The sequence below is a fragment of the Littorina saxatilis genome, linkage group LG7, assembly GCF_037325665.1.
Source record: "Littorina saxatilis isolate snail1 linkage group LG7, US_GU_Lsax_2.0, whole genome shotgun sequence".
NCBI classification, from domain to species: Eukaryota; Metazoa; Mollusca; class Gastropoda; order Littorinimorpha; family Littorinidae; genus Littorina; species Littorina saxatilis.
Genome location: NC_090251.1, coordinates 46,923,352 through 46,947,523, shown reverse-complemented (window position 1 = coordinate 46,947,523; position 24,172 = coordinate 46,923,352). Strand labels below are relative to the sequence as shown.

At 43.6% G+C, this 24,172-nt stretch overlaps 1 protein-coding gene across 1 annotated transcript; it reads left to right on the top strand.

The window, feature by feature from the left end:
• Positions 1-460: 460 nt before the first annotated feature.
• On the top strand, positions 461-23,759 carry LOC138971639 (phosphatidylserine synthase 2-like). The gene is made up of 12 exons (XM_070344405.1): positions 461-812; positions 5,250-5,351; positions 6,383-6,465; positions 7,128-7,195; positions 8,434-8,565; positions 10,404-10,454; positions 12,643-12,756; positions 13,159-13,277; positions 14,188-14,302; positions 21,593-21,738; positions 22,197-22,415; positions 23,109-23,759. Exons 1-12 carry the CDS (start codon positions 664-666, stop codon positions 23,239-23,241), a joined length of 1,431 nt encoding a protein of 476 aa, XP_070200506.1. The 5' UTR covers positions 461-663; the 3' UTR covers positions 23,242-23,759.
• The last annotated feature ends 413 nt before the right edge of the window (positions 23,760-24,172 follow it).

The window sequence follows — 24,172 nt, the reverse complement described above, 5'->3', positions numbered from 1 at the left end:
TTTGTATGTTGCTTGTCATTTTGTTGTTTGTGTTTATTTGCTTGTTTGCTTACTTGTCGATTGTTTGCTGGGTCGTTCGTTTAATTTGTTTATTTGTCATGTTGCTTTACTCATGGGTGCAACTTTGCCGGCTACACGCCGGCAGCCGGTTTTTGGTTTCATCGGCTGCCGATGTTTTTGTTCCAGGAGAGTTTTCTTTGGCATTTTAAATACTAAAAAAGCTGGACCCCAACTTTTGCCGGTTTTTGGAATTTTCCAGCTTGCACCCATGTTTACTTGTTTAACATTTATTAGACATTTGTACTAGAAGTAAGGACCGGTTGTAAGAAAAGGCGTCGCCTTAAACCTCTATCCTTGAAAAATAAAGTTCCATCATCATCATCATCATCTCAATTATTTACTCATCTTTCTAATTTAACTGCATGATTTAACTAATAATTTTCTTTTTGATTTCAGGAATGTTACGTGTTGAAAGGGAACAAGCTGCGGGGACAAGACTGGAATACGGAATTTTCAAGCAGCGACCATCTTGAAAAAGAATTACTCGCAGTACTTATGTAACAAGCAGCTGTTGCAGTGACAGAAAAACTTACATAAGCATCGGCGGCTATGATTTGCATTTAGCTGAGAACTGAGGTGTGTGTGAAGTGAGAACTGTGTGATATGGCCTCGGCACGGAAGGAAGACACAAGCGACATCAAGATGCATCGAGACAAGCTTCTGCAGATGCACAGTGCCACTGCCCATGACTGGGTGTCTGACAAGGACAAGAAAAAGGACGTCTACGACGATGGGACCATGTCCTTCTTCTGGTGAGATTCTGTGTGTGTGTCTGTATGTGTATGTGTCTTGGTCAGTCTCTCTCTGTTTTATGACATACCCTCTCACTTTGTCTTTGAATATCCCTCTTCCTGAGTCTCTCTCTCTCTCTCTCTCTCTCTCTCTCTCTCTCTCTCTCTCTCTCTCTCTCTCTCTCTCGCTCTCTCTCTCTCTCTCTCTCTCTCTCTCTCTCTCTCTCTCTCTCTCTCTCTTTCTCTCTTTAAGCCATAGTAGATTAGTCTCTATTTAGGGCTTAGGCCGTTAGGGTCATGTGCAAAAACGCATATATTTATGCTTACTCTTATACCCTAGTTGAATAAAGAATTGTTATTGTCCTTTCATTTCTCTCTCTCTCTCTCTCTCTCTCTCTCTCTCTCTCTCTCTCTCTCTCTCTCTCTCTCTCTCTCTCTCTCTCTCTCTCTCTCTCTCTCTCTCTCTCTCTCTCTCTCTCTCTCTCATGCACACAGAAATTGCTAGCATAGCATGCAAATGTGTATGATTATGAGACTTATGCATTCTTGATCATAAATGCAAAATGGGTTGGTTTTATGTTCTTGGGCAATCCCTATTATTAGATCTGTTTGTGCTCGGAATTATTGATCACAAGCATAATTCACAGTGTCTTGATTTTTAGTATAGAAGATCCTGATCATTGTGGGTACCACGTCCTATGAGCACTCAGTATTCATTGCTGTAGATATATATCTTAGTGTGCTGAAACCTCTTTGGTAATTGAGCTTGAGACTGTACCATTCATAATACATACATGAAATAAGCATGCTAACTAGTTATGTTCATTCAGCTTACTTGCCATTCCTGTTCTATGGTTACACTGTACTTCATGTGATTATTCCCTTCCTCTGTTGGGCCCAAAAGAAAAATATGTCTGTTTCCGGTAACATCCCCGGAAAAAATAGTGTCGGTGGGTCCGTATTTTTTTATTTATTTTTTAAAAATTTTTTTTACCTTTTTCTTGACGTTTTTTTAATTTTGTAAAAAAAAATTTTTTAAACGCTTCCTTAGTTTACTAACAATTATTTAGCACATGTTTTTGACCTAGATATATTGAAACTAAATAAAGTGTACTTGACTTCATATTTTGTATTTTTTTGTATTTTGTATTTTTTTGGGTGCGAAAAGGGAAAAAAAACCTTTTGGGTCGGCGCTTAAAAATAGGGTCGGTCGGGTTACCGGAAACAGACATATTTTTCTTTTTGGCCTTAACACGTGTGTGTGTGTGTGGGGGGGGGGGAGGGGACTTTTGTTTCTTGTTCTTCCCATTCTTCTCATCTTTCTTATAAGTGGGGGGGGGGGGGGGGGGGGGGACAAAGATTGACAGAATGAAGTCCAGAATGGAAAAGAAATGTGAGATAGCACAGAAGTTCCTGTTGGCTGAAGTGTTGATGGAATTTTCCATAGTTTTATCAGTTCTGAGGTTGGTCTTACATGTTCCTTCCCTGCAAACATGAGGTTGGATGGAGGTCATGCAGTGTTTACTGAACTCACCCTTGCAAACATTTGCCGGAGATTAAGATGGACAGTGTCACCTCGAATTGCTGGTTCAGCATTTTATTCAGGACATACTGTTCATTCTCAAATATTTATAACAAAAATTGTACTTTTGTTCATAAAAATGTATTGGGACTTAATAGTTTGCGATCAGGGTTAACGGCTGGGGATCATGCAGAGAGTTATCAAAGAAATTAGTAACATTGTTGGTGGACCATTTGTTCTTGAGCTCTCTTCAAATAAACTGACATAAATGGTCAGTATAGACACATATCATTTTTATAAACATACAACATGTGCATGCATGCATGCATTGCTAACACACACGCAAAGTGCACACAAGTTAGAGAAAGGTTTTGAGAGAAACGGTGTACGTCTCTTTGTGTTTAAAGTAATGATTACAAAGATCTGTGGAGGGGCCTCCATCATTACAATTTTGTTGTTTAGATGTTACCCATCACAGAACTCCAGGTATGCATAATTTGGTTCTGCGAAAAGAGATTGTTATGCCTTTAACTGCTGTGACATAATTTGCATTTCCCTGCTGCTCCCTTAACATGCTGTCATTGTAGACGGACTCAGTGGCCTAGTGGATAAGACATTGGCCTCCTACAGAGTTGCCAACTGATACGGATTTCCCGTATCGGATACGGATTTTTCGTGATTTTCGAGTGATACGGCGTATCACGGGGATTGATACGGAAAAACTTCATTGATACGGGAAATTTCAAAAATGACATTTGTAAAAAAAAAAGGGGGGAGAAATATTCCGATTGGACGAAAGCGTGAGATCGGTTTCCGATCACGGGCAAAACGACTCACAAAGATCAGGAAGTAAGTCCCAGCGCATGCGCACAACGGTCGACGCATGCGCAGTCACCGTTTTCGGACACAACATCCGCTTGTTTCGCGCGATTCATCCTCACTCTGTCTTCTTTGTTCAACACGACAAGACGTCAGCATGGAAAACCCATCGAAGAAACGCAAGAGGAATGCAAGCGGTCAGCATTTGACTTTCAAATTCTGCCTTACGCGGTAATACCGCGGTGCCGCGCGCTATGTACAGTTTTTTGGCCTGATGATACAGTTTTTTGGTAATGTGATACAGGAAAACACTGATAGGGGTTGACATGTATGCTCCTAATCAGAAGCTCGTGAGTTCAGATCCTGGCTGCGGCAGCTAGTTGGGTAAAGGGTGGAGATTTTTCTGATCTCCCAGGTTAACTTATGTGCTGAACTCCTAGTGTCTTATCCCCCTTCATGTGTACATGCATGCAAGCACGTGACCAAGTGTGCACGGAAAAAATCCCGTAATCCATGACAGACAGTGGAAACACGAAAATACCCATCATGCTACCCCCGAAAGCGGCGGATGGCAGCCTGAATGGCGGGGTAAAAACAGTTGTACACGTAAGAACCCACTCGTGCAAAAACATGAGTGAACATGGGAGTTTCAGCCCATGAACAAAGAAGAAGAATAAGTATAACAAAAATTATGATTTTGGACATAAAAATTGGTTGAACTTTAGCTTATAGTTTTGGATCAGAGTTAACGATTGGGGATAATGTTGAGGGTCATCATAGAAATTAGTGAAATTGTTGGTGGACCATTTCGGCCATTGAGCTCTCTTCAAATAAACTGACATAAATTAAAATGGTCGGTATAGACACATATCATTTTCATAAACAGACATGTGCATGCATGCATTGCTAACACACACGCAAAGGCACACAAGTAGGTGTCACATTCAGAATTCAACTTCCACAAAAATGAAACGATAAAAATAATGAGAACATTTTGAGAGAAAGAGTGTAGTCTCACAGTGTCTCTTTGTGTTTAAAGTAATGATTTCAAAGATTTGTGCAGGGGCCTGGATCATTAATTTTTTTTTTAGATGTTATCCATCACAGAACTCCGGGTATGCATAATTTAGGCCTGCGAAAAGAGGTTGTTATGCCTTTAACTGCTGTGGCATAATTTGCATTTCCCTGCTGCTCCCTTAACATGCTGTCACAATGGTATTGTCAAAATCTGCTAAAGTTTAGGTATAGGTGTAACACTGGTCTTGATAAATCCAAACATGACTAGACTGCTAAGGTTTTCTCTGTACATGGGTGCTAATTTATTAAAATTAAATAAGTTATTTAGCTGATTAAAACCCACTCTTCTGCATGATTGCAGACATACTTATCTGCTCTGCAATCGGTTTTTTTTTTACTGGAATTAATACCAGAGCTACCTGACGTTCTAGTAAGTAGTATAGGGTTTATAGCTTAAAGTGTTCTCTTGACTCTTGCTCATTTCCATTCTTTACTGTTGTTGTTACCCCCCGCGGGTTAGGGGGAGTCCCATATTGGTTGGGACGAGAAAGAATTACCCGATGCTCCCCAGCATGTCGTAAGAGGCGACTAACGGATTCTGTTTCTCCTTTTACCCTTAAGTGTTTCTTGTATAGAATATTGTCAATTTTTGTAAAGATTTTAGTCAAGCAGTATGTAAGAAATGTTAAGTCCTTTGTACTTCTCCCAGTAAGGTAATATATTGTACTACTTGCAGGCCCCTGGAGCAAATTTTTGATTAGTGCTTTTGTGAACAAGAAACAATTGACAAGTGGCTCTATCCCATCTTCCCCCTTCCCCTGTCGCGATATAAACTTCGTGGTTGAAAACGACGTAAAACACCAAATAAAGAATTAGAAAGACTGTTGTTGTTTGCCTCTTTTGTATGTCAGTTGTTTGTAATTTTTTGCTGATTTTCTTTAAAAAAAAAAAAAAGTGTTTTTGCTTCTTTTTTTCTCTCTTTTTTTTGAGGGGGGGATGATGTTGTTGCTTTAAGTTGTGTTGGCATTTTTGTTTTTAAAGATTTTTATTTTATTTTCCTGTTGCGCATGTTCAGATAGTTTCTGTTGTTTTTGTTACAGGCATGCGCACACAATCACAGTACTGGTCATCTTCAGTGCAGTCCTGTTGCACGTGGCCATCTTTGAGGAGAGCGTACCTGACCGCGACTACAATGCCAAGAGGTGACAACCCTTGTTCCTCTTTAGTTTTACACTTTGTCTTGTATTTTATCAACATTTTTCTCTCTTTATTTTTCTTCGTCTTCGGTTTTCCTCCTGTTTTTATTTACGGTACTTCAATTGAGTTGTAGGCTGCACTGTTCTGACTGTACCTTGTTGTCACTGAGTTTTATACAGTGTTAAAAACATGGGTGTTTTCTTTATTTAAGATGGGAAACAAAACCATTTTCAGTACTTCGGAGGCTTAAATCAGTTTCACAGAGATGATATATATATAATATCACTTCTGTACAGGCATCACTGTAAGTATTTTCTGTACTACATGTATCTCTGGATTTATGGTATTTTATTACACATATATTTCTAGGATTGAGAAATGAGGGTACACATTCCTCTTGTAAGAGTTACTTCTGACTGGAATAGCTCAAAAAAAGACAAAGGAGACAAATGTAATTTATGTATCATTGTCAGAGAGAACCTGAGTCAAAGCTGGGGAATAAGAATTGAAATGAAACCTCCCTTGGTGTTTAGTCTTGACTGCAAAGGAAATTAGAGTGAGGGTTAAAATACATGGACAAATGCAGCAGCTGCTGCACCAAATTAGTGTGCTCTACTGTAGTTTTGATTAAGGATAGTGCTGCTTTCATAAGGAACCAGTTTACATACATGTACATTAATCAGAGTAAAACAGTGCATCAGGTGACTGATTCAGTTATTTAAGTCTTCCGTTTTGTTCACTTCATTTGATTTTTTGCACTAGTTTAAGTCTAGGATGGACAGTGGACCCCCCCCTTGACACTGTTAAGACCCCTGGTTTTTTTGTTACACCCCCCCCCCTTTTTTTTTAAGACCCTGAGTTTTTCAGATGTTGTGTTTATAACGTCTGCAAATGTACCTACATTTTAAGACTCCCCTCCCTTTTTAAGGCCTGCATGGTTTTCACTGATTGTAGGAGGTCTTAAACGGGGGGTTCCACTGTCGCTGTCTCTGTAGTGTCTTGCACAAGTGCATGCATGTCTTATTTTCCGTTTCAGAGGACTTATGGCTGTTGTCTTAGCGTTTCTGTTGTTTGGAGTCATCCACACACCCGATGGTCCTTTTATACGACCCCATCCTGGTGAGTTGTCAAGGCGACGGATAGGCTTAATTTGCATAGAGGCTGATATCATTCAAATTATAAATTTGCATAGAGGCTTATTTTATACGATGAATTTGCAAAGAGGCTGATGTTCTACAATGAATTTGCACAGACACTCATGATCTCATGCATTAAATTTGCAAAGAGGCTGATATAAACGATACACTCAACATATGGTGCAGCAATTTGGAGGTCTGTAAAAGAGTCAATGTGGAAACATGGCATACACAAAATCTAAGAAGTAAATAAATTGGAAAAGAATTTGGAACAGTAAGAATAAGATCTGATTTATTTCAGCACTTTTTTGCATGTACTGTTGCAGACTCTCGGCCATAAAAAATAAGTATACAACTACAAACAACAAATTCTTTTCATTTGGATTTATGTTTTGAAAAAAAGAAGGGATTATTTAATTAAGTAGCGCCGTACTGTTTTTTGTTGGTTTTTTTTGCACATTTTTGTACAGTACTGAATATTAACATCTGATTTTAGTGTAACATTAAAGGAGATATGGATCGGTAAAAAACCTTTTTGTTTTTTGCCACATATTTTTATTATTCATAAAAACTTGTTGTGAATAACTTTTGTGCATTAAAGGGAAACAAGAGGAAACGTGAAAAAATGCTGCATTTGTGTTCCAGCACTTTGGCGGCTGATTTTGTGTCTGAGTATTGTCTACGAACTGACACTGGTCTTCTTGCTATTCCAGGTACTTGTTGTTTTTGTGTGTGTGTGTGTGTGTGTTTGGGGGGGGGGAGGTTGTACGTAAAGGTGTGCATAACTTTCATTCTCTCTCTCTCTCTCTCTCTCTCTCTCTCTCTCTCTCTCTCTCTCTCTCTCTCTCTCTCTCTCTCTCTCTCTCTCTCTCTCTCTCTGTAAGCCATAGTAGAGATTACACACACAAACACACACAAAGACACTTGGCATTAATAGGTAACATGCGCCTTGAGTCGCCTTGTGTGGTGTCAGATACGTGCGCGATATAAATCCTCGTAAATAAATAAATGAATAAATAAATAAACACACACACACATGCACACAAGGTAGCCACAATGTGTGTGCCTACAGCATTTGAAGGGTAGGAGGAACAATGATGTGAACTGTGTGTTGTATTATAGCGTAGTCTGTCTGTCTGTTTGTTTTATGATGGGTAACATGGACAGAGCGGCTGATGGTTGTCAATGCACTGAACATTTTATGCTGCAATTCTTTGTACATGTATTCCTATTTATTTATGGTTAACTTAATAGATGATTTTTTTCAATAACTCCGTCCGGTTTGTATGGGTTGTGATAGAGTGAATACCCTTGCTTTTCCTCTGACAAATAACTTCACACGGTCTCCTGTCCCCATGTTTCCAATACACCCAGTGCTAGTGCTAGTGCTTCAATGTGTGTGAGAGTAAAAAGCAAGGGCATTCACTCTTTCACAACCCATACAAAACCGACAGAGTTATGTTTGGAATTCATCTACAGTGGAACCCCCATTTTAAGACCCCAAATTTAAGAGCTTGTTTCAGATTTTGTCTCCTCTGTCCCCCCTCTCTTTGATTTTCTCAGATTTTGTCTCCTCTGTCCCCCCCCCCCCTGTCTTTGATTTTCTCAGATTTTGTCTCCTCTGTCCCCCCCCCCCCCTGTCTTTGATTTTCTCAGATTTTGTCTCCTCTGTCCCCCCCCCCCCCCCCTGTCTTTGATTTTCTCAGATTTTGTCTCCTCTGTCCCCCCTCTCTTTGATTTTCTCAGATTTTGTCTCCTCTGTCCCCCCTCTCTTTGATTTTCTCAGATTTTGTCTCCTCTGTCCCCCCTCTCTTTGATTTTCTCAGATTTCTGGAGGTCTTTAAAGGGAGCAGTCAAGTGCTATTGTTGAACACATTTGGGTGTTTTTTGTTGTTGTTGTGGAAATTAAAAGTATTATAGCCTTACGTCCAGTGTCTTTCTGTGGTAACAGAATGTGAACGATGCTCGCCAGTTGTTGAGGCACTTTGACAGCACTCTGGGGAAAGAGATGCCTGAGAAAAGCTATGGAGGGAATTGTCTGATTTATGATGCAAACAACACCAACCCTTGGCATAATTTACAGGTACAGTACATACATGTGTGTTTTCAGTTTGGCATGCAAATCTGCTTGAGACATTAACGGTGATGATAGTCACTCAGTTGTAGGGTAAACTTGTATTCCTTGTCTGTCCTGATTCTGTTTCCCCCTCTCATTGTTTTGTTGTGTAGCGTCTTTTAAGTTACTGTTTATTTATTTCATATAATTTTATTTGTCATTTTTGCGTGTTATTGTTTAAAAAAAAAATTTTTTATCGTGCATGTTCAGTACCTGATTTTATAGTACATTTATTGTACTTGATTTTATTTTTATTCTTTTTCTTTTTCTCGATCGCTGAGACAGGGACTCTTTGCAGTACAGCGAAGACTCCGCGAAGAATTGTGCTTTATTTTATTTTACATGTATTGCAAATGTGTTTTTCTTTTTTTAATTATGATTTAATTTATTTTGCCCTTGTTGCAGCAACTATTAAAAGTGATCGCGTGCTTCGCGTTTGGTGAAAAAGCAATAGTCATTCACCTGTCATTTAATTTTTAATGGCAGGGGGAGGGGAGGGTGGGGGTGGTGTGTGTGGCTGTTCACCTGTAGTGAGATGACATTTAACTGGAGAAGTCTTCCCAATTCCCTTGTGTTACTTTGCTTATTTATTTTGGTTTTCTTTTGTTTGTTTCTTCTTCTTTATTTCCTACCTTTAATTTTTTGAGAGGGGGGGGGGGGGGTATTATGGGAATTTTTTATTTTTTTATTTAAATTTCTGTTCTGTTCTTTTTGTAACTTAAATAAAATCACTGGTAATATGCTTTAGTCATGGATGAGGGTAGCTTGTTCGCCTTTTAAGTTCTTCTCTTTTCTTCGTTATTAGATTTGTATTCCTTTTTGGGACTGGTGAGTGAATTATGATAGCTAATTGCATGTCCAACAAAGTTTTTTCATTAGTTTCTTTTCTTTTTGTAATTATTTTCCTTTTGTTTCGTTTTTGTCTCGTTTTTGTTTTTTTGCATGCAATTTTTATGCTTTTGTTAGTTTTCATTCCAGGTGTATGGGGTGGGTTGGGTTTTTTTTGGTGGGGGGGGGGGGGGGGGGGGGGAAGTGTACAAAAGAATCTTCATTGTACTGATCAATGTAACTACATAATTATACTGTTCCTTGTATTGATTTGGCCTGTTATCCGTCAATCTTTCCTGCCGTGTATTAATATTTCATGCAAGCAGGTGTGTTTGTGTGTGTGTGTGTGTTGCTGTCTCTGACTGTGTTCGTTATGTGTGCTTGTGTGTGTGTTACTCTGTGTACATGTGTGTGGCATAGCCTATTCTTTAGACCTTTACTGAAAATCAATAACCTTGCAAGAATTAATGTTTTCCAATGTACATTGATTCCATTGCATGACTGTAGTGTCCAGGCAGATTAAAAAATAAGTACAGGGAATCACTTTGGAAAAAGTGGATGCTCACCAGTGAAACATGAAATGAAAAATTAAAGAAAGAAAAGAAAAAGATACTGAGCAATTACTGTGCTGTGCTGTGACCTCTATCTCTCTCTCTCTCTCTCTCTCTCTCTCTCTCTCTCTCTCTCTCTCTCTCTCTCTCTCTCTCTCTCTCTCTCTCTCTCTCTCCCTCCCTCTCTCTCTCTTAAGCCATTGTAAGTAGAGAGTAACACACTCACACATACATACACACAAACACACACACTCTCTCTCTCTCTCTCTCTCTCTCTCTCTCTCTCTCTCTCTCTCTCTCTCTCTCTCTCTCTTTTGTGGTATTCATCTGTTTTCATGTCTGATGTATATTTACATTAGTATTTCTTTGTGAACAAAATAAAAATCCTTTCTGTAATATGAAGGTTAAATATCTACTCTGTTTCAGGATAAACTGGATGGCTTTGTGCCAACACATTTCTTCGGTTGGTGGCTAAAGGTATTATCATTGTGGTGGTGTCTGTGAACTCTCATGTATGTGCAAGTGTGTGAACAGTCGAACCTGTCCGGGCGACCACCTCTTGATAACGACTACCTGCTCATGTCGACCACCACAAAGAAACCCAATAAGAATCGAAATTCTTTTCTATATAACTCACCTTTCCATAATGACCAGCTGTTTATAAGGACCGCTTGTGGTACTCAGGTCGACGGGCGCAGTGGCGTGGTGGTAAGACGTTGGCCTCCTAATCGGAAAGTCGTGAGTTCGAATCCCGGTCGCTGCCGCCTGGTGGGTTAAGAGTGGAGATTTTTCCGATCTCTCAGGTCAACTTATGTGCAGACCTGCTAGTGACTTAACCCCCTTTGTGTGTACACGCAAGCACAAGACCAAGTGCGCACGGAAAAGATCTTGTAATCCATGTCAGAGTTCGGTGGGTTATAGAAACACGAAAATACCCAGCATGCCTCCCCCGAAATCGGCGTATGCTGCCTGAATGGCGGGGTAAAAACGGTCATACACGTACAAATCCACTCGTACTAAAAACATGAGTGAACGTGGGAGTCTTAAAGCCCATGAACGAAGAAGAAGAAGTGGTACTCAGGTCCCTTGAGTGGTCCTTCTGGACAGGTTCGACTGTAATTGTATCATTGTGTGTGTTGTTATAAAGAATTGTTACCATTACCTGATTTTTTTTGTTCCTTTAATTTCAGATGGGGTGATTTTATTCATTTCATGACATGATTTAGAGAACATAAACTGATATCCCCGAGTACGCTAGTACTTGGGTCCAGCAGACTTTAATTGTGTGTCTGTGTGTGTATCTGTGTGTGTGTCTGTCTGTCTCGACTTAACAGCTTATTGCTGGGAAACTACTGGGCGCAGTTCGTTCAAAAGTTGATACACTAACTTGATAATAGGTCCGATTGATCGTATTAAAACTTCATAATGTTACCTGGGACCTAAATGCCCCAAAAAACACAAAAGTTCTTGACGGTTGGACGAATTCAATCAGAGCGACAGCCAGCCATTGAGCTGATAGAACAGCCGAACGCGTGCGTCATGAAAAGCATGCGTATCGCTCATGGGCTCATAGAACCGCCCAGTCAGCCAGCGACAACCAGGCTTTGCGTGCGTGCGTGCTTTGCGTGCGTGTGCCACTGCGCGACCTAATTTTATGAAGCAGCAACGTTAGCAGTCTAGTCATTTGAGTTCACTGCCAATGGCTTGATGGAAAGCGCGTCCGACTATGGCCAAAGTGATCCGGGTTCGATTCCCGGCATGAGCGGTCTAATTTTTTTTTAATTCTTGTTTACTATTGTTTATTATGAACGTTTTAATGTTTTATTTTACTGTAATAATTTTTTTAATTGTGTAAAATAAATTAAAATTTTTTTAAATTTTTTTTTTAAATCCACGTGCACAAGACAAAAACTTTCATACTGGGGGAGCGAGCCATTCTGAAGAGTACTCGGGTCCAGCGCCAGCGTTTTTTTATTAATACCAGACTTGACTGAGGTTTTCAATTCAGTTCACGGGCATTCAACATACCAAACTTTGATTCATGCAGTGCTCAGATGAAAACGGTTCAATACTTCAGTACTCATTCAATCAGAAGAAGGTAGTTAATATGGCATCGGTGCCTCAAATGGTCAAACTAATGTCTGAAACCAGAGTTGTCACTTCTATGCATTGATCTATCGGAAAGACCACACGTAAAAATCCACTCGCGCTAAAAACATGAGTGAACGTGGGAGTCTAAGCCCATGAACGAAGAAGAAGAAAGACCAATTTAAGAACATTGTTATAGTGATACATATATCCTTTTTCAGACCACTGAAAATATGACAAAATCACATTTTGAAAAGGGAAAGTCTTAAAATGGAGGGAAATTTAAGAAGTTAAAAACAGAAAATGGGTGTGTGGGGGGGGGGGGGGGGGAGGGGGGCTGTTGTAAGGAGGGATTCCATTGTATTCAGGCGTTAAAATAAACGAAAATGCAAAGACGTAGCTTTTGCTTCTACTAATTCCTCCGAAAGCGGCGTATGGCTGCCTAAATGGCGGGGTAAAAACGGTCATACACGTAAAATTCCACTCGTGCAAAAACACGAGTATACGTGGGAGTTTCAGCCCACGAACGCAGAAGAAGAAGAAGCTTCTACTAATGTCCCCAACAATAATTTTTCAGACGTTGGTCCTGAGGGACTGGTGGTTGTGTACGATTCTCAGCATCATGTTCGAAGTGATGGAATACACCCTCGAACATCAGCTCCCTAACTTCAGTGAATGCTGGTGGGACCATGTAAGTTTGACTCAAATCCCTAACATTTTACCCAATATTATGGTTTTGTGTTTGATGTTGCAAGCATTTTACATCAAAGGGATAAAGACGAGGCTTATTATTATTTGTTGGATATATTTATTTCAAGAGTGATGTGTGGGGGTGGCTCAAAATGTGAGGCAGCTTATTTGTGATGAAGAATACTGGGTTCTTGCAGGTATTAAGTACTTTTTGAGAAAGTAATCAGTGTTTTTGTGTTCAGGAGATATAAGTGTTGAACTAAGTAAATCATTATTGCTTTAAAATGGCCTGCCTAGTTCCTTGAATGCATCCCAGTTCAATGTGAATAGAAACTTAATTGTTCAAAGCACATCTTTCACACCGTTGACAAGAAATGACTGTCATGTTGTCTTTGGCTTTCAGTGGATCATGGATGCTCTCCTGTGTAACGGGGGAGGAATCTACCTGGGTATGAAAACCCTCAACTATCTTTCCATGAAGCCCTACCACTGGCGGGGAATGTGGAACATTCAGTCATATGGGTCAGTTTTTCTTCATCCGTTCGATTGATATAGTATACGTTCAGCAGTGTTGGCTTTAAGCCTTCTTCTTCTGCGTTTATGGGTTGAAACTCTCTCATACACTTGGTGTTTTATTTTGCACGAGTCGGTTTTTACGGGCATGACTGCTTTTTACCCTGCCATTTAGGGAGCCATATCTGGGGCGGGGATGTCGGTAGCGCGCTGGATTTGTTTCCAGTTGGCCGCTGTCAGCGTGAGTTCGTCCCCACGTTCGGCGAGAGATTTATTTCTGAGTCAACTTTGTGTGCAGACTCTCCTCGGTGTCCGAACACCCCCGTGTGTACACGCAAGCACAAGACCAAGTGCGCACGAAAAAGATCCTTTAATCCATGTCAGAGTTCGGTGGGTTATAGAAACACGAAAATACCCAGCATGCTTCCTCCGAAAACGGCGTATGGCTGCCTAAATGGCGGGGTAAAAAAACGGTCATACACGTAAAATTCCACTCGTGCAAAAAACACGAGTGTACGTGGGAGTTTCAGCCCACGAACGCAGAAGAAGAAGAAGAAAAAGAAGCCATATGCTGTTTTTGTGGGTTGCTTTAAGCCATTTTGCGTGGTTGATGCATTTTGACACTGCGCTTGGTATGATGACTTTTTCTTTTGAAAACATGCATGCACATCAAAGCTCACTGTTTCCCCTGGGAGAAAGCAACTAGAATTTTCCAGCATTGGGATATTAAAGTTAATGAAATGAAAAAATAGGAAAGGTAAGTTGTTGGAACGTTTGTTATTGACAAAACAATCATGCAGTCAATAACAAACGTTCCAACAACTTACCTTTCTTGTTTTTTTATTCTGAATTTTGGAACATTGTCAGTCTCATTGTTTTTGGATTGTTTAATGAAATGAAAATGTGTGTTGTGTTTCAGGGGGCGCTTGAAACGACTGGCAGCACAGTTCACGCCCTACAGTTGGACGGACTTTGACTGGAAACCATCCACCAGTCTCAAGCGATGGATGGCCATGTTGGCACTCATCGCCATTGTACGCCTTCATTTTTCTTTCCTTCAGTAATGCAGTAGATTTAGAAGTACAGGACTTGAGCTTTAGATTTGTTCCAAAATTTGAAATAAAACAACAAAAATGGAATGTTTTCGAATGTTTAATTTCTGACAAAAGAAAACTTTACATTCACTGAAGTTCGACCCAATGGTCTTTTCAGTGCACAGACACTTGGGATACAAATAAGAAACTTAAGAAACTCGCTTGCAAGATGCCGGCGAGGGATTTTTGTTTTTGTTTTGTTCAGTAATACAGTAGATTTACAAGTTCTTCTTATTCTGCGTTCGACTGACTGCACGATCAAAGTCTCTCTCCGAGGTATGCCGCAAAGCTGGCCGTGCGGCGAAGTTCATCTGCCGTTCCCCAGAGTTTGGTCCGAAGGTCCGTTCCGTCTGGCCACTGCTCTCGGCGCCTTGCTTCGTGGGAGGGACAGTAGATTTAGAAGTACAGGACTTCAGCTTTAAATAAGTCCTGTTGTTTGTAAATCCCATAACAGATACGTCTGGCCACTGCTCTCGGCGCCTTGCTTCGTGGGAGGGACAGTAGATTTAGAAGTACAGGACTTCAGCTTTAAATAAGTCCTGTTGTTTGTAAATCCCATAACAGATACGTCTGGCCACTGCTCTCGGCGCCTTGCTTCGTGGGAGGGACAGTAGATTTAGAAGTACAGGACTTGAGCTTTAAATAAGTCCTGTTGTTTGTAAATCCCATAACAGAGAGACTGCAAACGCTCCAAAATTCAGAATCAGACAACAAAAATGGAATGTTTTGGAACGTTTAATTTATTACAAAACAAAACTTTACGTTCACTGTACTTGGACCCAGCGGTCTTTTAAGTGGACGGAATTGTTTTTAGGTGTGTTTCTGTCTAGCCACGAAATCTAAGAACAAAATATGTATGAGAGTTGGAAAACCGGTCATTCACCCAGCAAGGGGCAGAATCAAGACACCCAGAAAAAGAAAACGACACAGTGCATAGCTACAATCTAAATCTCAATCATATTGAAATCAGATCGGAATGCTACTGTGAGAACAAAAGGTGTGTCAGTGACTCTTAATTGCTGTTATTCCGCATCAGAGAAATACTGTGCCACCAATAACCTGATCAGCTAAGCTTTTTGCTTTCTGCTGAAAATAACATTGATTTGCTGATTGTGTAGAGAAAAAAACCCGATAGACTGAGAAGTAACGAGAATTGATCTGCCTAATTGTCCCTATTTTTGTGAGTTAATTATGTTATGATAACTAACCTATGTTCTTTTCGCCTTTAATCCAGCACATAAAATCAAAGTAAGGTGTAAATGCTGATTTAATATCATATTCTTACTCCGAATCACATTAGCATTGAGTCACCTGAGATGCTTATCACTGAAAAACGCTTACCCGGCTAAAGAATTTAAAGGGAAGCAACCCCATCACCAAAACGAAAGTGAAAGTAGCTTTGGTAATGGGCCAGTACACCGGGAGTTACCTCCCATACGGGTGTATGCCACGTCACTTCCTCTAGGAACACGTGCCTATTACCATACGTCTTTTTCACCTCGGAGAGGACGGTTCACTTTTTGACGCTCTGTGGCTGACCTTGTGTGTTTGAGTGACACCCACCGGCCACGTTACCCAGCTTGTCTGCTCGCCTTGCCTACAGTTTGGTGAGCTCGTTCCCGTTTGTTGTTGGTTGTTTGCGCTGTTTCGTTACTGTACGTTGTCCGTTTTTTACGGACTTGTGTGTCAGTGACTTGCGTGTTTCGCCATTTTGTTGTGTGAGTTAGTTAGCTAACTCGTGTGACTTTGCTAGTAGCTCTGCGTGCCCTCTTTCTGTTTGGGCAAGTGTAGCTTTAGTATTTTGTTGACGCGTAAGCGTGTGTGTTTACTGTGTTTTCAGTCGTTTTGACTTACGTTTCAGTAAATCTTTTTACTTTGCCACGTGTTGTTGACGTTTGTGTCAGTGTCTTGCGTGTCGCCATTTTGTTGTGTGAGTTAGTTTTCTAGCTCGTGTGACTTTGTTTGTAGCTCTCCGTGCCTCTGCTTGTGGGGCAAGTTTAGCTATAGTATTTTGTTAACGCATTAGTGCGTGTGTTTACTGAATTTTCCAGTCGTTTAGACTTATGTTTCAGTAAATTTTTTCGCGTTGCCACGTGTTGTCAACATGTCTGATTCAGACAAGCGCCGTGGCAAGTCGGACCCCAAGGGGAAAATTAAGGCTAAGTCTTCCTCTTCCAAAGCAACGTTACTTGTTACAGACCAAGAGCGTAACACTTTGTTGGCTGTACCAATTTCGGCGCCTAGCGCTGTTACTACTTCTGCTTCTTTTGCGGCGCCTAGCGCTACTGTTACTTCTGCACCTGTCTCTACATCGGAGACTTCGTCTTCTTTGTTAGCACCTGGACAAGGTGCGTTGGTTTCCTCTCTGTTAAAGTCACTGGTTCCAGAAATCCGCAGCTTGGTGCAGGCAGAATTTCAGCGTTCCGTCGCCAGCAGTTCGGCGTTTCCGGCATCTGGCAGTGACGTCCGGGCATTGGCTTCCGTGTCTTTGTCCTCCACTTCCGGCTTGGAGCAGCGTCCTCCCTCTTCAGCGTCGGTTGGTAAGCAGAGCTGGTCCGATAGCCCTCGTGAGGCGCCTGGACGTTCTCCTTCGGGGGACAGCTCTTTCGCATCGGGTCACGACCGATACCTTGCTGATCTTTCATTTCCGGCGATAACCTACGAGGCCCCGGACTTGTTCGAACAGCGGCGGCAGTCGGTTTCGACTGCCGCATTTCCGGCACTTGCCGGAAGTGATGATCCGTCCGCTCCGGCACGCTACGGCGGTCGCGGCAGGATGGAGTATTCACTGACTTCCGGTCCTTCCGGATCGCGAAGTCAACCAGTGCAGTCTTCACTTCCGCATTTTGCGGTTCCGTTGACTACACTTCCGGTTTCGGCCGGAAACGCTTCTTCCTCTTCTGGTGGTTCCTTCCGGATACCAGATAGTGGATTACAGCGTGCGCCTTCCGGCTTTCAAGCGCCTAGGCTTGAGCAGGCATCACTCCACTCAGTCGGGGTAGTGACGTCAGCTCATCCAGCTCCGGTTTTTGCGGATGGTCGTCCTGCTTACCCTTTACCTTCACAGGGTTTTGGGCGGCAGGATGACGTTAGTGCTCAGGCTTTTCCGGTTTCCGGTTTGCCAGGGCATGCTTCTGCTTCCGGAACTGGTGACTTCGGTCATGGTTCCACGTGTGACTATTCTGATGCTCCATCAGTGGTCAGCGAGGAGTCGCGGGGCGTGTTTCCGTCGAAGCTCAAGTCTGTTCTTGACGTCGCGGCGGAAGTAACGTCTCGTTATTTTCCTGAAGGGGTGGTGGCTGCGGACTCTTCCGCATCATTCGTTCCTTCTGCCATGGCGGACTTCCGGCCGGCACAGGAGGATGTTTCTTCCTTCCGGTTCGCCGAGTCTCCGTCAGTGGCTTACCAACTTTCGCATTCACTGGTTCGTCCAGCACATGCGGGGAGTGGTATTCGGCCAGTGCCTGTTCCGTTACTGCTTCCTTTTGGTCCAGTTCCGGAATCAGCTCAGCAGTGGGTGGCTTCAGCTGCCCAAGCCTCTTCCTTCGTGCCTACGGCCAATAGGAAGCTTGGCATGCCCAATCAGAGCCAGAATTGGCTGGCGTCTTTTGCACTCCCTAGGGCTACCCTTCCGGTTTCCCGGGAATTGCTGCCTCTTCTGACTAAACCGATCAAGCGTGATTCGGTTTTGCCGGTTTCCGAGGCTTCCCTCCTCTCTGCTGAGGAGGTTGGACGTCGGCAGATCGAACTGTCCTCCATTGCGGAGACTCTCGTTCGGGCTCTGTCTCGGGCATTGACCGATTCGCTAGTTCCTTTCACTCTCAGTGAAGAACAGAATGCGGACGATGTCTCTGCGCTTTTGACCGCATTGGCCAAGGTCAATGAGGAACAATTGCGTCTTTCCTCCCTGCAGTACACCCAAGCGGTACTCTGCAGGAGGGATCTCTTCCTCTCGCAGTCCCAATTCACGGAGCTGGCTACTAGGGAGACCTTGAGAGTCTCCCCGGTCTCAGAGGAGTCTCTCTTCTGTCCGCTGGCACTGGATGCCAGACAGAAGGAGATTCAGTCAAACAAGGACAGTCAGTTCCTTGACTACACTCTGAAGGGGGTGAAACAGTCTCAGCCTTCTAAACAGAAGCAGGCTCAGACATCGTCTAACCCCAAGCCAGCTCAGAAGCGGCAGGCTTCGCCGGCCGCTCGTGGTGGGAAGAAGAGGACGGCATCGGGGAGGGGGCGTGGCGGCTCTGGAAGTAAGCCACACCCCCAATGAAGCGCTCCCGATCTCACCTCCCTCCCGCCCTCCACCTTGGTGATGGCGGGAGGCCCCTCCCGGGCACTTTCTCGTTGGATGTCGGTAGTAGACAGCCAACGGATTGTGGGAGTGGTGAGTTCGGGCTTCCGTCTACTCTGGCGGGAGGAAAAGGCGCCTCTTACCCGAGTGCCTCCGCGGTTCAAGCCCCCCTTCTCGCAGGAAGCACGTTCCGTCTTGCAGTCGGAAATTGCCTCCCTGGAGCAGAAGGGCGCGGTGGAGAGAGTTCGGGTCCACAGCTCCCTGGGATTTTACGGGCGTCTGGTCGCTGTTCCCAAAGCATCAGGAGGATGGCGTCCCGTGTTGGATTTATCTCTCCTCAATACTTTCTTGAGGGAGATAAAATTCAAGATGGAGACGCCAGCCTCTGTCCGAGACTCTCTCCGCCCAGGAGACTGGGTGACCTCGATCGATCTCACGGACGCATACTTTCACATTCTTATGCATCCGACCGACCGGAAATGGCTTCGTTTCCGGTGGGGAGATCAGATCTACCAGTTTCGCGCACTCCCTTTCGGGCTGTCTCTCGCACCGTGGATTTTCACCATGGTGGTGAGACAGGTCTGTGCACTGGTGAGGTCCCAGGGTATCCGTCTGCGGGCTTATCTGGACGACTGGCTCATCATGAACCAGTCCCAGAGCGGCTGTTCGCAGGATACCCTCACGGTTCTTCGAGAATCCAACTGGTTGGGGTTCTCGATCAACCGGGTAAAGTCGGAGCTGACCCCGTCACAGACATTCACTTATCTGGGGATGTCTTTCGACACGGTCGCTTGGACTGTCCAGCCTTCTCAGAGAAGGGTGGACAAGCTCCAAGCTCAGATTCGCTCCACTTTACCTCTCCTGATGGCTTCCATCCGCTCGCTCGCCTCCATCTTGGGGCAGATGGAGTCTATGGCTCTTCTGGTTTCACTGGGCCGGGTCCACAAATGTCCGCTTCAGTTCGCGCTGAAGCCGTTTGTGGACTCTCCTCTGGTGGACTGGGACGCCCTCATCCCTTTGCAGGGATGGTTCCAGTCTGCGACCCTTCCGTGGTTGCACACGGAGTGGGTCTGCAGAGGTGTTCCGATCGTCGTGCCCCTCCCCGACCTGGACCTCTTTACAGATGCGTCCAGGGAGGGTTGGGGGGCACATACAGATCTTCAGACTCCTCCCTTTCCGTTACTCAGCCGAGTAATCCGGAAAGCGGAGATGGAGGAGCCGGCCCTTCTTCTTCTGGTCGCTCCTCTGTGGCCGTCGCAGGTCTGGTTTCCAGATCTTCTTCGGCTTGCCCAAGGGCCCCCCATTCCTCTCGCACTCGTGCGAGGGGAACTAGTGCAGCCCCGAACAGGCATTCCACACGAGGAGCCCAGTCTTCTGAAGCTTCACGTGTGGAAGTTGTTCGGGACTCGCTGAAGCGCTCTGGGGCGTCGTCTTTGACTCTGGACTTGGTGGCTCGCTCGCATAGAGCGTCCACCTCTTCAGTTTATGCTTCCCACTGGAAGGCATGGACTGCCTGGTGTTCAGCTAGAGGGGTGAGTTCGGTGGCTCCGCGCTCTATTCAGGTCGCTAACCACCTCTCTTTCATGTCTTCACAGGGCGCCTCAGTCTCCTCGTTGAGGGTCCGGCGCTCCGCTATCTCGGCGACTCTTCAGCAGATTGGTCGTTCTGTTCGAGTCGGGGGCGTTATAGCTGCAGTCATTAAAGGGGCTGTTCTTAAGGAAGCTAAAGCTCGTTTGCCCGCTCCCAAGTGGGACTTGTTTTTAATCCTGGAATTCCTTCGTTCTGCGGATTTTGAGCCTTTAAGCGAGGCCAGTCTGTTCAATGTCACTCGCAAAGCGCTGTTTCTCCTTTTGTTGGCTACGGCCCGACGGGGTAGCGAGGTCCACGCCCTGTCGGGTCAGCCTGGAGATATCTCCTTTGAGCCGGACGGTTCCGCATCTTTGCGTTTCCGGCCTGATTTCCTGGCCAAGAATCAGTCTCCGGGGCAGGCCTCTCCGCTGGTTAGAGTTAAGGCTCTGACCAGCGCGTTGGCCCCGGGTGACCCCGATTCGGTCAATTGCCCTGTGAGGGCACTTCGTCTGTACTTAGCCCGGACTCAGCCGATTCGGTCTAGTTCTCAGAAGTTGTTGTTTATCTCTCTCCTTACTAGGCGCGAGAAAGATTTGTCGAAGGTAACGTTGGCCCGGTGGGTGTCCTCGCTCATCAAGCAGGCTTATGAGTGGAGGCGCACAAAGAGGGGGGGGGTTATGCCCTCCTTGCCACTTGACTCGGCCCGAGCCCATGAGACGAGGGCGTGGGCATCCTCTCTGGCAGTTCTGCGCTCCAGACGTCTAGAGGAGGTGCTGACAACTGCGTATTGGCGTTCCGAAGATGTTTTCATAAACTTTTATCTTCGGGACGTCACAGCTCTTCGACAGGATGGCTCCAGAGGCCTTCCAGCGCTCATAGCAGCAGGCCAGTTCCTGTCCAGAACTTGATGGTGAGTTTTGATTCATTTCTAGCCCACCGCCTTGTTGATGTTATCTGCTAATGTGATTCGGAGTAAGAATATGATATTAAATGGAAAATTTCCTAAATAAATTATCATTTAATTAATATACTTACCCGAATCACATACTGTATTCCCTCCCACCTGCCCCGCTTATGGTTTTAAGATTTTTTAAAGCCGTATGATAATAGGCACGTGTTCCTAGAGGAAGTGACGTGGCATACACCCGTATGGGAGGTAACTCCCGGTGTACTGGCCCATTACCAAAGCTACTTTCACTTTCGTTTTGGTGATGGGGTTGCTTCCCTTTAAATTCTTTAGCCGGGTAAGCGTTTTTCAGTGATAAGCATCTCAGGTGACTCAATGCTAATGTGATTCGGGTAAGTATATTAATTAAATGATAATTTATTTAGGAAATTTTCCATTTTGTGCTGTCTGTGTCTCTTTACAGTTTCTGCTTGCGGAGCTGAACACGTTTTACCTGAAGTTCGTGTTGTGGATTCCACCTGAGCATTACCTGTGTCTTTCTCGCCTGGTCTTTTTCCTCTTTATGGGGGCCGTCGCCATGCGCGAAACCTTTCAATATCTGGACGATCCGTGAGTTCAATCAATGTTTCATCAACCCTATTCTCTTATGCTTAATTGGTGGTTTTGTGTGAGGTTGAAAGTATGGCTTTGGTGGGGTTTGTTCTTGTTTCTTGTTTTCTTTGCTTGATTGGTTGGTTTGGTGTTTTTTTCTCTCAAATTTTTGTTTGTGGATTTGTTTTCCTAGTTTGTGTGTGCGTGCCTGCGTGCTGCTGCTGCTTATTATGTTCACTGGTGTTTTCTGTTGTGATGACAGAGCTTTAGTTGCATTCAATATTTGTTCTCTGTTAGCAGTTCACAGTTATAATTGTGTATATGTTCATAGATTCATAGGCTGGTTGAAGTACAGTATTTTTATCCCGTGTTCTGCGGTGTTTAGTGTGTGTGTGTGTGTGGTGTCTCTCTCTCTCTCTCTCTCTCTCTCTCTCTCTAGACTTATATAAAAAAGCTGATTCCTCTTCATTTTCTAGAAACTGCAAGATGTTTGGGCGGCAGTCCTGGCTGATCGCAGCAATCATCATCACCGAGTTTCTCATCACGCTGAAGTTTGACTGGTACACAGTGACCAAGCCCATACCGCGGCCTGTGGCCTCAGTGTGGATGGTTGGCCTTGCGTCTCTCGTCGTCTACACAGTCTTCAAGTTCTTCATTCTGCGCGACGTCAAGAACGATGTGCCTCTTATCGACGGGTAGGTTTGGTGCAGTTGAAAATAAAGGATAGGTTTTATCGTTGAGATTGATATTCTCTACCTTCTTGTTTTGTTTTTTTCTGCCGATGTGTTGGTCTGCATGCCTGTCTCTCTCCCCCCCCCCCCCCCCCCCTTTCTCTTTCTTTTCCTCTCCCCTCTTTTTTTTCTCTCTCTCTCTCTTTCTCTCTCTAGCACACATACACACAAACACACACACACACACACACATTCTCTCTCAAAATTGTTTTATTGAAACGAACAAAAATAATTTCTGCTATTCTTATTCTTTGTGATATCTTGTAGGTCTGTGCTGTGTTGAGCTTTATTGGGCAAAAAAAATTTTTTTTTTTTTCGCCGACCCTAAAACTTTTTTTTCATTTTCTCAAAAAAAACCTGATGGCACATTTTGCTAACCATACTGAGACTAAGGGTAGTTACTTACTTACTTACTGCCTTTCACGCCTGGTGGCGTGTAGGGCAGCGACTAAGGGTAGTAACCTCCTTTAAAAGCGACTAATTTAACAAAAAATAACACACAAAAAATAACAAAGAAGCCGACCTAATGGCCCTATCTTTTTTGGTCACATTACCCTGAACCAACATACATTTCTGTTTGGCCTTAGGCTAGAGACGGTACAAAGTTGTTTCATTGTTGAGAAAACTGTAGATTATGTGTGACTGTCCATTTTTCAGCAAAACATCCACTGAGCCAGCAGCGAGGAATGGAGAGGTTAAGACAAGCAGCAGTGGGCTTCGATCTCGCAACGGCAAAAACAGCTCCGCTGCTGTCTACACTAATAATAACAACAACAACAACTCTCAATGATACCGTCTCTGTGCTAATCCTGTTTGCCTGTCTTGCTCACATCAAATATTGCCTCCATTTTTGTTATGAAGTCATTTTGGTGTTTTTGCATTTTGTCCTGCAAATTCTGCTTTGAAAGAGCTGTTGTTAGAAAAGAGCGATGTGTAGTTTGTACAGGATGTATGATAACTAATACACAGGGTACGATGGATGCTTTTTGTCGTCAAACGGAGAAAATGTGGAGGTGGTGGTTTGCACTTTTTTCTTTCATTTCTTTTTAGATTTTTCTCAGTAGATCCCTCATAATCAAAGCCAGTGTCTGATGACTGGTGCAATAGATGTTTTATTATGACTATCAGGGATTCTTTCTGTCGGTGTAAAAAGCAGCATTTTTTTGACTTTTTCTCTTTGACACTGTGCTTTGCCCTGAACTAGCATAAGCAAGGTTTTCTTCTATCTTGATTGTTACTGTTGGTGTGGTTTAGCCCAGAAAGCATAGGAGTTTATGTGGTGGGAAGGGGTAGGGTTTTGTGTTATTTTTTTATGACACCGGATTTTGAATTTTTGTTCTTGTAGGAGTTTTTGGTTTGTTTTTGTTGTTGTTTTGTTTGGGTGGGGGGGGGGGGGGGGGGGGGTTGTTATGGGCTCGGACAGTTATTATGAAAACAGTTCATCGTATCTTCATGTCAGCTTCAGATAGTAGTAGATTGAGGTAAAAATGGAATTTTGTTTGCCTGGAACTGTTTCTCTTGTTCTAGATAACTTCCCGAGGTAGAACATTTATTATTGGAAGAAACATGTATATGGCTACCTTGCCTCTTTAAAACTCTCATAGCAAGAGGGGGGGGGGGGGGGGGTGATTAGGCAGACTGAAAGGGAAAGAGATATACATTTATTCAGTTGTTATTGTTTTTGTTTTTATAAAGCTCAAACGGAGGGGACTAGGGCATTA

What these genes read in the sequence shown, in the direction of transcription:
- LOC138971639 (XM_070344405.1), top strand. Translation starts at nt 664, where the DNA reads ATGGCCTCGGCACGGAAGGAAGACACAAGCGACATCAAGATGCATCGA. An exon ending in GTGAATGCTGGTGGGACCAT is followed by an intron (nt 12,757 to 13,158) that starts GTAAGTTTGACT and finishes TTTGGCTTTCAG; the next exon opens with TGGATCATGGATGCTCTCCT. An exon ending in TGGAACATTCAGTCATATGG is followed by an intron (nt 13,278 to 14,187) that starts GTCAGTTTTTCT and finishes GTTGTGTTTCAG; the next exon opens with GGGGCGCTTGAAACGACTGG.